The following is a 15,356-nucleotide window of genomic DNA, read 5'->3' on the forward strand; positions in this document are numbered from 1 at the left end:
GTGTTGCAGAGCTGTTTTGATATTGCAAACTGACATAGATTTAGCTGGAAATAATAAGTGGTTATGGATTCTGTGGAAAATATCTCATGGTAAATGGCTGGCCTAAGTATGAAAAGAAGAGGATGCTCATGTTTAAAGACAATATAAGAGGCGAGAAATGTTTAATTTAGAACAAAGAACTAAAGCAATAAAGTAAGGATAAATGCCTATAATTTGGACTTTAGAGATTTACAACTTTATGTCTAAGATATAGGAAAAATATATAATTTCTTTCCTTTATAGATTTTTAGTTGAGACACTGTTGAAAACGAAAGTCAGACATACGGGACAAATAGCAGTACTACATTGTACATGCTGTATCCGCCACTTGGGAGAGGCCCCAGTTCAAAAGTACTTTTTCCCCAAGGCAGTGGTTTTGGGACTTGCTTAAATAATATTTTAACAAAGAGCCGTAAATCCTCTAGAGACAAGACAAAGAAGAAGAAAGCATCTTGAGGCTTCCAAAAGGCAAGAAAATGTGGGAGGATAAATTTATGGGAAGAGTGAAGTCTGTCCCTAGATGCTCTGGTGCTGCTATCTCGGAGCTGATTAGCAGCCCTTGTAAAGGGGCCTGTCTTTAGTCAGGAACAGGCAGAAAGGAAGAGATGAAGACTTCTAGTAAAATTGCTGAAGAAGGGACAGTATGGCCCCTGTGTTTTTTCCTTCTTCAGCTCAATAATCCTGTTATTTGAGAAAGAAGTATTTTGGTTTCCTTCAGAGATAAGGATGTGATGCTCAGCTATGCAGTCAAACATATATGACTTGTAGTAATGAATACAAGCAAATGCTTGAGGCCTATATATATGTGCATGTGCGTGTGTGTGTGTGTTGAAAGGCTTTTTAAAATCACATTAGTGAACTTGCAGGATTTAGTGTTTGTGTGTGTGTGTGTGTGTTGAAAGACTTTTAAAAATCATGTGAGTGAACCTGCAGGATTTATTTCATACCCACTACATGCCAGTTACTGCCGTAGACACTAGGGATACAGCTGTAAACAAAACAGACAAATGCCCCTGCCCTTCTGGAGCTTAGATTCTAATGGGAGGAGAAAAATAAGAAAAAATAAGAGAAATATGTAATAAGTTAGATGGTGTTAAGTGTTATGGAGGAGTAAAAAAGGAAGGGTCGTTGAGAGGAGGTGACACAATTTTGATTAAGGTATGTAGAGAGGGCCTCACAGAGATGATAATGGAGTAAAAATCTGAACAAAGTCAGAGAATAAGAGATTCCTGCAGATTTCTGAGGGTAGAGTGCTCCAGGAAAAGAACAAGTGTGAAGGCCCTGAGGCCAGACAGATACGTGACTAGAACAGAAGCTCCAGGAGAGTTGTGTTTCTCCTTTATTCATTGCTGTATCCCCTGTGAAGAACAGTGCCTGCACATAGTAGGATCTCAAAAACTATTTTGAATCAGTGAATTGTGTAGATGTTTTTTCTAGGATTCTGCTGTTTTTTTTTTTTTTTTTTGTAGTCTATTTTTTCTCCCTGAGGTGTCATGTTATTAATTCATGAGCTAAAAGAAAAGTAAGGAATAGAATGGAGGGCACCAAAGACCCTGGGCTTCAGGTTATCACCACCTGGCATAGATGGTAGAGGACATCAGTGACCCAAAGAACCCAGAGGCTAATGGGGAGGATAGGCGGTCACAATCCCTTAGCCTCACTTCTGGGTGGCTCCTCCACTGTAGTTGTTTTAAATGTGATTGTTTTCTGGAAGCAGCTGGAGCTAACTAGAGTCAGTGGGTATAGGGTTTTACCTTCTGTAAGTGAAGCCTGGAACTTGTTTTTCATGTCATCTTTTTTTAGTGGTAACTGACTTCTTTACATCCTTCCTGCTTTTGACTATTTTCTTGTAATATGAATCTAATCACTTTTCAGATTAAAAAAACCTCATTGCTTACTGAATTGGTTCAGACCCTGAGCATTTAGGCCCTCTGTAGTCTGGTCTGCGTTCACTGCAGCCACCTGGCTTCGTGCCTTTGGACAGGTGGGCCACCCTCCCTACCTGTTTCCTGAGTGACTGCTGACTCAGCTACCATTTATAACATGAGGCTAATGTCACGCATTCCTATGTCAGGTCTTTTGCTAGAAACTGATGAAATCCTATTATGAAAGCCATTTGAAAACAGAAACACTTTGTAAACATACATTGTTATCTTAACGACACTTACTCCAACCTGGGTGCAGATTGGGGTTTTAGCAGAGGGAATAGAGAGTAACTTAACAACATAAAGATTTGACCAAGAAGAATAAAAACTGAAATGTTAATTCCTATTGATAACTACCATGCTGGCACATAATCAGAACTAAATGCTTGGAAGTTTTACATTATCATATGTATTGGTGCCAGTTTCTGTGTTAGCCTTTGACTCTTAGCAGCACATATTTATAACAATTGTTTAAAAGCCCACTAGTAATCCAAGAGGACAGATTGGTCCATTCACAACCACTTCTTTAAAGAATCGCCCTAACCTGTTAACAGAAAGATAATCATTGAAGGGAACTGTTGTAGATATTGATTCAAAGAAAGCTATACTTACAAAGTGCCTAGTATAATTCCATGCTTATACTAAAAGAAAGACCAAAGTGACTCGATGAGTAAGTGCAGAGTGCGGAAGCCAGACCTAAGCATTTTGGATTGGATTCCTGTTTTTGTGTGCTAGAAGCTTCCAATGTGCAATAATGGGCTGTTCATTTGGAGATTGCAACTCATTTTTTTCCCCTTGAAATAATGTCAAAATAGACAAAGATTCCAAGCAAGACCTCAAGTCTGCATTGGCCTGTATTTAAGTAAGCATTTTCCTGACCACCACAGTATTTCATGAGAAATGTGTCTGAAGACCACCTTAGCATGATAAGGACATGTGTCTTCCTGCCTGACCAATTCCTTTGGCACCATGATAGAGAACACCCTTGCTTGGCTCTCCCCTGGGCTGCTGTCTAAAGGTTTCTCAATTCTAAACCTCAGTTGGTTTTCTTGACTTTTGGGATAAAGGGTTATAGACTCAAGGAACAGTGAGGGAGACAAGTTGCAGGCTACAGGTATGATAACCCACTGAGGTGGTTCCCCAGTTCCAACTACTGGCCCTCAGATTCACTGTCCAGATCACATGGGAGATTTTAAACATAGAGACGTTTACAAATTTCCAGATCTCTGAGATTCTGATTCTATAGGGCTGGGGAGGAGAGCCTAGAAATTAGTAATTTTTACAAATTCTTCTGATGACATTGTTGAGTTATCTCCATATCCTAAATTAGGAAAGTAAGATTTAGAACTAAGTTAAATGATAAAAATAAAATTACCCAGTAGTAAATGGCAGAATTAGACCTACAGCCAGGCCTTCTGAATCTCAAGTGCTGTGTGAGGCCTCAGAGGGTAGTGTTTGACATTTTTAGAATTACTAATTTTTTTTCTAAAAGTCCAAGTTTTCAGGGATTGCTCTACATTAGTAGATGAGTTTATGTTTTTATATAGACATAGCTTGCTTTTAGACAGACGTGTTGCTTTTCTGCTTTACGTCAATTTTCGGAAAATGATTATATGCTGTGCATTAGAAATCAGATGAAGAGGGGAACAAACATTTCTTGAAGCCCTGCCTCACAGCATGCTGTGTGGCCTTGCCCTTTCCAGCCACTATTACAAACTTACCAGTTAGCTTTCCTATTCTGCTGGCCTTTCAACTCTTTTCCTTGATCACCCCCTTTCCCTATGCTATGAAGAGCTTGAGATACTACAAAGACGCTTCTGTAAAAGTTTGAAACTGAGGGAACAGGAACACCACTCATACACTAAATGCAAAAGCCTTGTCATCAGGAAAGGGCCATTATTTAAGAAGAAGGGAGATTGGGAATAGAAGATGCTGGAAGGATCTCTTGGGAGGACAAATCATGAGTCAGGCTTCTGAAGCTGGAGGTGCAGGTTCAGCCTGGAATAGAGGGACAAAGAGGAAGCTGGTTAAGCTCAGCTTCATGGAGCCATTCTACTTGGAATCACTTTAGAAAAGTGATACATAGTTCAGCTCTTTTTTTTTTTTTAGATTATTCCATGGCTTTTATATTTACAAATATTTATTTAATTTAATTATGTGTGTATGTGTGTGTGTATATATATATATACACACCATGTTTAACTCTTTATTCTCTATGTAATTTATTTGTGTTTAACTGTTTCTTGCAAATAGCTAGCCATCTTTCAGTATCAGCACCACTTACTGAATAAGATTTTCTCCTCCACTTGTGCATTCTGCCTCTTCTTTTCTTATAAAAGGCAGTTTGAGGATTTTACTTTATTTGTCTTTCTTATAAGAATTGATTGGTGCTTTATTGATCTCCCTGGCTTCTGGAAAGGTGAAAATTGTGGGAAAAAAAAAAAATCCTTTGTTGTACATATCTAAGAACAACCATTTGCTTTCCCTTTCTTTCTGTCATTTTATCTTGTTGATCAAATCAGGATAGCTATTATTGGACATTTTAATGAGCACTCTAAAAAATGAATTTTTACTGGTTATTTCCCATCTTAGCAGTTATAATGAAGCATGCAATTTTCTAACCTTTCCAGCTGCCAGAATGCACTAGAGATGAGTGTTAGGTATTTTCAAGGAATCTGAGTGGGATGGAGAAATATTGCCACTAGATATGTAGCCATGCCTTAATCTATATGCACCTTACTAACCCTGTGAGGAGGGTGGGATCCCATGAGTCCTGGACAATTTGGCCAAAGTTATGGCTTCTCTTTAGCCATAAGTTTACTTCCAAAAGTTTACTGTTTCTTTTGGTGCGAGAGGAGAATGACATAACTCACATCTTAATATCTTTGGTAGAGGACTATTCGCCTACTTTTTTCCTTAGAAGAGACTGTCATGTGTATAATTTTCAGAATGGCCTTAAATCCTATTTGAAGTGGGGTGAATGGATAGATGGGTAGGTGGTAGATGGAAGGAAATTACAATTTCCAAAGCTTGCTTTCTGAATTGATATATTTTTTGATAAGTTATAGTTTTATCTCTGCTGGAACCATCAATCAATACTCCCCCTTTTCAGCCATAAATTGGTGGAGTTATCTCCTTTAGTTTACAGTATTTTATTATTTTACATCAAAAATAATTCTTATCTTTTCTCTCCTGGCTAGGTATCCATGAGCACAAATTCATAGCTAGTGCAAAGGCAGGAGAAGGAAGCTGTTAAAAGCTTAGACTTTGGAAACAGATGTCCTGGGTGTTAGCATGTCTCCTTTGCTTTCTAATCATGTGACTTAGAGCAAGTCACTTAACTCGCTGAGTCCCGTGCTCCTCCTTAGTAACATGGAGATGGTAATGGTACTCACTATAGAGATGGTCTGAGCATTGGAGATAATTTTAGTGTTAGTAAAGTGCTTAGAACAGTGTGTGGCACATAATAAGCCCTATGAGTGCTTGACAAGGTTCTCACCTGTGATAGTTCAGTTATGAGCAATGGTGGTTTTCACTAATAAGGGGGTAAAAACATTGTCACTTCTTTATAAATTAGATGTTGACATTTATTGCCAGAGTAAATCTTGATGTCACTTTGACTTATATTCCTGATATTTTAGGTTGCTGCAAAAGTAATTGCAGTTTTTGCCACTAAAAGTAATGACAAAGCTACAATTACTTTTGCACCAACTTAATACTTTGTTAATAATTCCTCAGATATTTAAAAATATCATATCTAAAATTGTCTATTTGCCAGGCATTGTGCCAAGTGCTTTACGTGAACTTTATTTAAAGCTCTCACAACAACACTAAGAAGGTAGGCAATATTTTTATCCTATCTTACAGAAGAGGAAACTAACTGACCTAGTGATATTATAGGTAACTGTCTAGGCACACAGCCAGCAAATGGTGCTGGGAGCACACGCAGGTGTGTCTGAGTCCAGATGACTTCTCAGATTCTTATACTGTCCTGCATGGGAACAAGAAGGGAGAGGGAGCACTGAAAGTGTTAGGGAATACACTGTCTATTTTTCTTGTGTCCTCAATAATAACAGGACATCTACAGAAGGATATACCAACCATTGGAGGGAGAAGACTAAGGGCTAATGCAGGGTCACTACATTAGCAGTCATTGCTATTTGAGTACAAGAGAGAATGCTTTGTGATGGAGATTTTCCTGTGTATTTACATATAGTAATACAAACTCATATACCACCTCAACTATTTCAAAGGCTGTTGTCAGACAAAATGAGTTAATCAATGAAAACCATTCTGCACAGAGTATGGCACACAGCAAGGGCTCAACAGGTATTAGCAATGACTGATACTGACACTGCAGTTGACCCTCTGTCCTCAGAGGTACTCTTCTAGCTTGCTGAATTTATAGAGGTTTACTCAAAGTCACATAAATGGTTCATGGTGGAAAAATCTTTGGTGTGATCCAGCTTTCTCTAAGGCCAGCTTTATCTGATGGCTTCATTCTGCAAACCAAATTATCTTTCCCCATACTCCACCAAGTTGCTGGAAAAGCCTCAGAGGCCCAGCTTAGTCTATGAGCTGAATGTTGGTTTTATCCCCTGAAATAAATTTGCAACAGGTTTTCCCTGTGTAACTTTTGAAAACCCCAGCCTCACTTCAAATCCAGCCTTAAAAGTGATCTAATCTGTTTACAAAGATACTTACCCACCACAGTGCTTGGCACAATTTCAAAAATTGTAAATTTTCTTCCCCACATCCTCCCCTTGTATGGGGTCCAGATATTACTATGCATTAATGAATGTAAAAGCAATTCTTTGAAAATCTGTTTACTCTCCTAGAGCAGACAGTTTGACTGCTTGAAGGTATCTGTTTTCCTGCATGCATATTCAAGTTAAATTCACAGTTTCCCTACTTTGAAAAACAGTTTTCTTGGAAATAAAATGTCTAGACAGACTTTGAAACTGAAAAACTGCTGCTTTGCCTCAGGTATTTTTGCTTGAAAACTGATACTTTCATGAATATTTGATTTTTTAAAAACTTGGACAAGATGATTGCTATTTTCAGTTTGTTCTTACAAAAGTGATGTAATTTTAGTTTTGAGAGAAAGTATAACTTTTTCTATCAGTGAAAGTTAATTTTTATGACTTTTATCTCTATTTTTGTATTGTCGGTTTAAATCTCTTGTAGGATTCAAATGTAGAATTCCAAAGGTGTTTCCCTTCCCACTTTTTTTTGTCTCTTTCTGTTGCTATAAAGGCCTTAGGAATTCATTATTGCAAGAGCAAATGTGTTGCAGAAATTTTAGCAATGCATGCTATCAAGTAGTGTATAAGGATGAATCAATGAGTTAAAATGGCCAGATGCTTTTAATAGTGATACGTGCTTTTAAAATAGTTTAATTAAGGGCCGGGCGCGGTGGCTCACGCCTGTAATCCCAGCACTTTGAGAGGCCGAGGCGGGTGGATCACAAGGTCAAGAGATCGAGACCATCCTGGTCAACATGGTGAAACCCCGTCTCTACTAAAAAATACAAAAAATTAGCTGGGCACAGTGGTGCATGCCTGTAATCCCAGATACTCAGGAGGCTGAGGCAGGAGAATTGCCTGAACCCGGGAGGCGGAGGTTGCGGTGAGCTGAGATCGCGCCATTGCACTCCAGCCTGGGTAATAAGAGTGAAACTCCGTCTCAAAAAAAAAAATAGTTTAATTAAGAGGCTGTCTAATCTGTGAATCTGAATACAGACTTCATTATGATTTTGATGTGTGACTGTAGACATATAATTTGGGAGTTCCCTGATTATTTAGCTACAAAGTTTTAATGTCAATAAAGGAAATATATGAATAAGAAGTTAAATAAGAGTATTGTTTAATTTGTAACTATTACAAAAATGATCACCAATATTTATTTGATGGATTACATTGATGGAAATAATATTGGCGACTTACAAAGGGCTTCCTGTGTGCCAGACACTTGGCCAGGTCTTTGTTAAGTTATTTCATTTCATTTCATCTTCATTTTACAGAAAAGGAAAATGTGGTTTTGCTGAAATCCGCAGCTGGTAGATTGTAGGGCAAAGATCCAGATCAGCTGTCTGACTCCCGACTCAGGCTCTGAACCACTCTTACTCCACAGCTCCTGCACTAGTGCATTCTGCCATACAAGGCTATGTGAGGGTATTTACATGGTATTTTCAACAGATTAATCCACACAGTGACTCCATGAAAAAAATAATAGAAGCATTACCTCCATTTTACAGGGAAGAAAATGTATATTTAGGAAGAAGAAATTATCCCAGGGTTTCACAGTTGGCACATGATAGAGTCCTCTGTTATTCTTTTGGAGATCTAATAATACCATAAATGAAGGATTTTCCTATGTGTTACTTTTATGCTACATGGGGAGGGTGTTTTAAATGTATTGAAATTCATTAGAAATTTTTATCATATGATTTAAAATTGCTGTATCATGTGGTCTTGTGATGACTCAGAATTCCTTAAATGACTTTTCTCTTTCTTCAGACAAAATCTTAGCAGTACCCCTACAAAGTACCAGTGTGAAACATCATAACATAGGTTATTCTAGCCAAGAGTGAGGTGAGGACAGCTTTAAACTGTTCAGGCACATTAAAATCAAATCAGTGGCGGAGATGCTGGCAGCTATTCAGGAAAGATGTCTCTTTAGTACATTAAAAAATCTTATCCCCTAGTGAGGATGATCAAGAGTTTGGACATATTCCTGTCTGTAGCCAGAGAACAGAGGAAAAAATCAGTTTTATCACAATGTCAGTGCTGAGCAGCACATGACTCTTTTTTTAAAAAAACTGTATGTTTCTTAATTTTTCCAGGGATTTTTAATTCATTTTTCTTATTGTCATATACACCTTCCAACTTTAGGAAACATACACTTTATTAAGATAATTATAATTTAAAATTCAGAGACCTGAACCATTCATGACATTGGTGCTTAAATGGATGTGAGAAATTTAATTGCAAGAAAATGTATACTGACCCCCATAGCTGACTTGTCATGTTTAGTGTTTTTATTTTTGCCTGCCCTTCAACAATAACTTCTGCAGTATCAACCTAAATGATATGTCAAGCTAGTAAATGTGAGCTGGCTTAGCAAGTGAAAGCATAGCTAAATTTAAATATTAAATAGCTCTAATATAAAATTATGAATCAATATATTAAAGAGTATTAATACAATTAGCAAAATTTAGTGTTTAATAAAGAAGTATATGTGACTTTTAAGTTAGATGGTATGTCATTCAATGACCAGATAAGGACTAAGTTTAGGTGCAGTTTATTCAGCTGATGTGTGCATTAGAAAAGTAAGATGAAAACAAAATGCTTTATTTAAAGAAACTTTGATAAAACAATATATAATGTATGGACATAAGGAAACCTAAGTTCTCAGGGATTATAGGGGAAACCAAGGCATGAGGTTACCCAACAAGTAACCTTAGAACATAATCTCACCTGGCTCAGTACAGGTAGGAGAGCATGATAGCAGGTAAATGGGCAGTGAGCCTGGGCCTGAGGAGAAATGAATTTGCCTAACTTTCTTGCTAAATAAATATGTTTTTGGATGCCGACATCAAGAGAGTGCTGTGTGAAGTACTGTTAATATTTGCTTTATTGTCTGCATGGTGTGACTACATTCTGCTCATTTGCAGGTGGGCAGTGGGCATTCCGATGAGGCAGCCTTGATCCTCCACAGAAAAGGATTTGATTGTCGGTTCTCTAGCAAAGGCACAGGGCTGCTTTGTTCTACTACTCAGGGAAAGGTAAGTTGAAAAGGTTATTTTTGCTTACTGAGTTAGTGTGCTTTGAAATCATCTTTTTGAAAGGTCTTGACAATAAGATCACGTTTCATTGCCTCTTTACTGTCTCATTTCCCTTAGTCTGCAAATTAGTTTGAACTCCCCATCTTAAAAATGCACTGTCTCAAAACTTCAGTCTCCTTTCCTTGTCAACATCAAAAGGCATAGCTGGAATTTATGCACATTTGAAGGCAATGCTCTTGTCATTTCCTAGGCCTTCTATTTCCAACCTACAAAGCTTCTTGTTCCCAGACCCCTAGTTTTCTCCTCCCCTGAACCACACATGTCATCTAGTTCAGCATTACAGAGGCCAAGGCAAGTGTGTAATAACTGAAGCTTGTAGAGGTAGCCATAAAGAAGCAACTGGGAACATTGAGACTATAGGTTAGTGGGATAATCCACCGACAGCCCAAGAGACAGCTGTACATAGCACCAATCAGTTGTTTCCCCTTGGGAAAATGTAGGTCTTGGTCTTCTGATTAATACAGATTTGCATATGAGTCAACACTGTGCAGGCCAAACAGATCCTCAGTCTGAGCACAGCTTGCCGACTGCTTATTTTTGATTTCTCTTCAAGTTGGTCTTTCTGGCAGTTCCATCAAGCCTGTCCTTGGAAGGAAACAAACCTCCAATCTGCCTCTGTCACTGAGTGGGCCATGACTCAGAGAAGGCAGCTGGGCTGATTTAGGTACACAGGCAGGTCTGCCTCACCAGGCAGCTCAGCTAACCCAGCTTTCCTCCCAAACCCCATAAATAATGCTGTAGACCAGACTCAAGTGATTCAGTTCAAACCCTACAAATTTGCATGTGTTTAGGGTCCGAAAAGAAAAGAAAAATGTGGTAGGAGCCCTGAACTTACTTACTTACTTAGATTAGCTTCTACATTCTTTTACCCTACCCTGCTTGGAACTGATGCCAAGAAAGTACCAATATTATTATTACTTTTTAATTATACTATATTTGCACTCAATCGTATTGCTGATGATCTAAGTATACTTGGTTCTGACCATTCTGACATTAAGGAGTCAAAAGGGGATTACACGATCCAGAGAGACATGTAACATGGCAGTGGTAAGGGAAATACTTTCCAAATGACCTCCCCATCTCTATAAACTGGGACTCAAATGACATAATTAACCTTCTTTGCAGTGAACCTGTATGCTCTCAACTCTGTTGGAACAGGAAAAAGTAGATGAGGCCACCATTGTCAGGGATAAGTATTGACTAAAAGAGAATAAGGATGTTTTTAAAGCTTCTTGGCCATTGAATGTCCTTTCTTTTATTGAAAAAGCCCCTGTGCGTGATAAAATCCTAAAGCAATACAAAAAGGAATGCGGAATATGTTGCTTATGACCATTACTGGTTTTCTGTTTCCTTCCAAGGATAGTCTGTATGTCCAAGTGGGTATATATGTATATTTAATTCACCATTTTTTCCTTAAAAGAGAACTTAGGTATATATATTTTATTACTTATGTATGTATATTTAATCCACCCTTTTTTCATTAAAAGAAAACTTCAACATACTGTTTTATTCCTTCTCATTCTAATTTTCACTGAATATATAGTTTTGCTGCTAATCTTCAAAGTTGATCTAAATACGCAAATTTTATCATTTATTTTTCAGATGTTGGTGCAGAAACTTTTTAACAAGTTTATTGTCGAGAGTCTCACACCTTCATCATTATCCTTGATGCATTCACCTCCTGCGGCTCAAAACATAAGTGAGATCAACTTGAGTCCAATGGAAATTAGCACATTCCGAATCCGGTTGAGGTGAACCTGACTTTCACATTTGGATTAGGAATCATTGGCTTTTATACCTTTCTTGGTTTGACGTGCAATAAAGAAGCACATTATTTTAGCTTCTGGCTACTGTGAGAACATGAATTCTGTGATTCTGTGATTTTTTTTTTTTTTACCACTACAGTAAGAAAAAAAAAAAAAGCCATGCTATGAACCAAGTTTCTTTTCCTTTTTTTTAAATTTCCTCCCATGAACTACCACCATCAGTATGAAATGATGCAGCAAATGAAGAAATATTTAAAGACAACCTCTCAACAGATTGTATCTCAGGTTAAATGCTAATTAATTGTGTTGGGGGTTGTGAAGAGATTCTTACAAGTATTTGTGTGCCGATCCTTCATTAGTTTTACAAAAACACCTATTTGGCTGAAATGGAATAAAATGTTTGTGGGTAATAGCTAATGACCAAAATGGTTGCAATCATTCATACTAGTTAGAAAAATTACATGTTGAAATAAGTGGAAAAGTGCAATCCATCCACCCTTATGATTAACATAGTTGATTTTTATACCTTTTTCTGGTGCACCTCTTGACCTTTTCCTTCCCTTCCTACCCTTTGTAAGCATTTCCAGAAATACCTGATTTTGAATCATTCAACAGTAGAAAAAGAGGCATATTTTCATTACTTGACAATGTGGGATGGGTGCAATTTATTCCATCTTCACTAAAATAGAAGCAATTCCATAGGTACCATAAATCTATTTTAGGTACCACAAGGTGTCTTTTTACACAGCTCATTTGAATACAGGTGTTCTGAGATGGGGTTTCTATTTTAAAATTACCATATCAAAATAAATGTGCCTTATTTTTTTATAAGTCTTATTAAATCGGTGTCCATATTACTGTTTGGGGAAGAGGGGATGTTGTGGGATTGGGGAGAGGGTGGGTACTTTCTATGACACATAAATTGTGTAATTTTTGCCTGACAATGCTGGCCACATTCTGATCTGTTTCATTAAATTTGTGGTGATGTTACTCTAAACATTTTGACTATTTGAATGTACTGAGATGTCAGAAAACAAAACAAGGAAGGAAAATATTGTTAATTAAAATATGCTGCTGCCAAGGAAACTGCAACTTGAAGCAAGGATTTTGTAACATGCAAAATCCAGCTACTGTTTCCATTTCACAGTAGTTAACTGTATTAAAGAGAGAATGCTTTAAAATTGACCCTGTTTTGAAACCCACTTTTACATAGTTCATCATGGTTTATCTTACTAAGAGATATATTTGTTCATTCAATTCTCATTCAGTTCTCAACTTGTATGTGTTAACCTTAAAGTGAAGTTCTGAGCCCATGTGCCATCACAATACGTTTAATAAAATTTATTTGAAATTATTGTTTCCTTTAACATTAAAATAATAGCAACATTTAGAATATTCAATTTTAGCATAGAAAGGAGTCTTTGAGTATGTACAGTTTTGAAAATTCTCTTTGAGTTAATAGATTTCATATTATGTGGCTTTCAACCTCCATTTACCTCTTGTCATTCCAACATATTTATAGAGAAATTAAAACTCAATTTCTCTTTCACCATATAGTTTGATTATCGTTTGGATTTTCACTCAAGATGCAGCTCCTAAGATTATTGTTATGTTAAAGTCATAAACTCCTTTGCCTTTAATAATTAAGGAACTAATACCAGTGTTGATAAAGATATTACAAGGGGTAATTTCATGCAATAAACATGTACTGTAAGTTTTCTTCCACACTTTTGGGAAATAAACAACTAAAAAAAGAAAAAGACTTCCTTTTTGTGGACATCTACAGATGTTAGGGTTGCCAGAAGTAAATCCCAGGAATAAGATCAGTATTTTCATTGCATCTTAAATGTAAAATCTTCCTGTGGGAGTTCCGTGTGTTCTGTGGTTAAGTGAGTGTGCCTAATCATTGTGGAAATTCTGATCAGATGAAATAAAAAAAAATCTTGATGCAATAACAGTGGTTTTGCCACTTCTGGTTGTTTTAAGATGGATCTGTCCCATGTCCGTCTGGGGTTTTATTCAGTGTGTGTTGCTACCAGCAGTTCACAGGTAAAGCAGAAATTCTCTTTAACCAGCAAGTTTCTGCTTTTTAAGGTTAATTTTAGAATAAATCATCAGGGAAATGAAGAGAGGATGCTTTTGCTTTGGGTTGTGGTCAAAAACTGATTAAATAATTTAATGTCTCTGGCATACACTAAAAACCATACACTTCATTTGTGATCTCAGTGGCATATTTATTAGGTTTCATTACATTTATTATTCCAGATGTTCAGTTGACCAAATGGTTCAGTGCTTTTATTTATTTATTTTTTTGGGGGGGAAATTTTGAGTTTATGACTGCAGTGTTCAAGAAGTTAGCATCCTTGTTTTCTACAAATACTGATTAAAATAAAATGCTGTAAAACATGTTGTAAAACATTATCATTATCATTATCTTCCCACGCCTTTGTTGTACTTGTGCCGAAATGTTTTTATATTTCTTTGTCTGGAAGAAAATGTTTGCTTTTATTTTGACCATTTTGTTCACCTCGGAATCAACAGGTTTTGATATTTTCTCTTGGAAGATTTTATATCTTTTTGGGAATATGTAACATAAGATCTCTAATAAAAGATAATCTTATCATGTGCATGGTCCTCTAGAGTAGTTCTTGATCATATTTTGTCAACATGTATTAAGACATAATGAAGGGTTAGGGGAGTACTGAGGGCCTGCTCTTTGTTCCTTCATGATGGATTGCTGTTTCTTTAGTCCAGTTCTAGTTAGAAAATGTAGTTGTAGAGAGAAGGTTGTAGATGGGTGGTGGTGAGTGTTACATCTGGGTTTGGAGGCACCTTTCAGGTGTAGTCTAGGGACCTTCCTAGCACCTATGCCCACAGGCCCTCTGAGCTCATTAGGAGGTAGGTAGATTGTGATCAGATTCCATGTATGAGCAGGACAAAGTTGTGAAGGGGAGCAAGCTCAGACATGAGGCTAAGAAGGTTCATGTGAGTTGATCTAGAAGGGAGAGGGTTGAAAAAGTCAGAACTGGAGGCACCCTCCAGCCTGCTGGCCCAGACTGCTACACAGCTTCAGTGGCTTGAGGGGAGTCTCCTCAAAGCTGGAAAGTGGGCACAGGTGGAGAATAAATATTCTGGGAGGTACACATGGGTTAGCCAGGTAAACAGTACATGTTAACTAGGAAATCTGCACTTGGTTTGAATAACTTATGCAGTAAAGAAATGAATCCACTTAAGGCTAACCACGGTGGCTCACATCTGTAATCCCAACACTTTGGGAGGCCAAGGTGGGCGGATCACTTGAGGTCAGGAGTTTGAGACCAGCCTGGCCAACATGGTGAAACCCTGTTTCTACTAAACATACAAAAATTAGCCAGGCATGGTGGCGGGCACCTATAATCCCAGCTACTTGGGAGGCTGAGGCAGGAGAATTGCTTAAACCCAGGACATGGAGGTTGCAGTCCCTGCACCACAGCACTTCAGCCTGGGCAATAAGAGTGAAAAAAAGAAAAATTAATCCAGTTACACACAGGAGCATAACAATCTATAGACATTAATGAAAATAGTTTTCATTGAGAAATAATGAGACTTAAGTCTTTGGCTCCATAAAATTAGATCATTAACATGTTAAAATAATTTGAATATTAAAATTGGTAAAGAAAAATTTTAGGTGGGCACATGTTTACAATGCCTTTTACAAACCTTCAATCAGACTAACAAAGGACAGTTATGATGTTGAAAAGTTGGATCATAAGGGAGTAGAAAGAATTACCAAGTACCCTG

General features: G+C 37.4%; 1 protein-coding gene across 1 annotated transcript in view; it reads left to right on the top strand.

Moving 5' to 3' along the window:
- The window catches only part of MAN2A1 (mannosidase alpha class 2A member 1), a 173,934-nt gene extending 159,731 nt beyond the window's left edge, over positions 1 to 14,203 (top strand). The window contains exons 21-22 of the mRNA XM_012473931.2: positions 9,640 to 9,750; positions 11,413 to 14,203. Of these exons, the coding sequence (XP_012329354.2) occupies positions 9,640 to 9,750; positions 11,413 to 11,565 (264 nt within the window). The 3' untranslated portion in view covers positions 11,566 to 14,203. The remainder of the gene's footprint in view (positions 1 to 9,639; positions 9,751 to 11,412) is intronic.
- Positions 14,204 to 15,356: the final 1,153 nt, after the last annotated feature.

Source organism: Aotus nancymaae, unplaced genomic scaffold, assembly GCF_030222135.1.
Source record: "Aotus nancymaae isolate 86718 unplaced genomic scaffold, 86718_ANA_hifiasm-v0.15.2.pri h1tg000014l, whole genome shotgun sequence".
NCBI lineage: Eukaryota > Metazoa > Chordata > Mammalia > Primates > Aotidae > Aotus > Aotus nancymaae.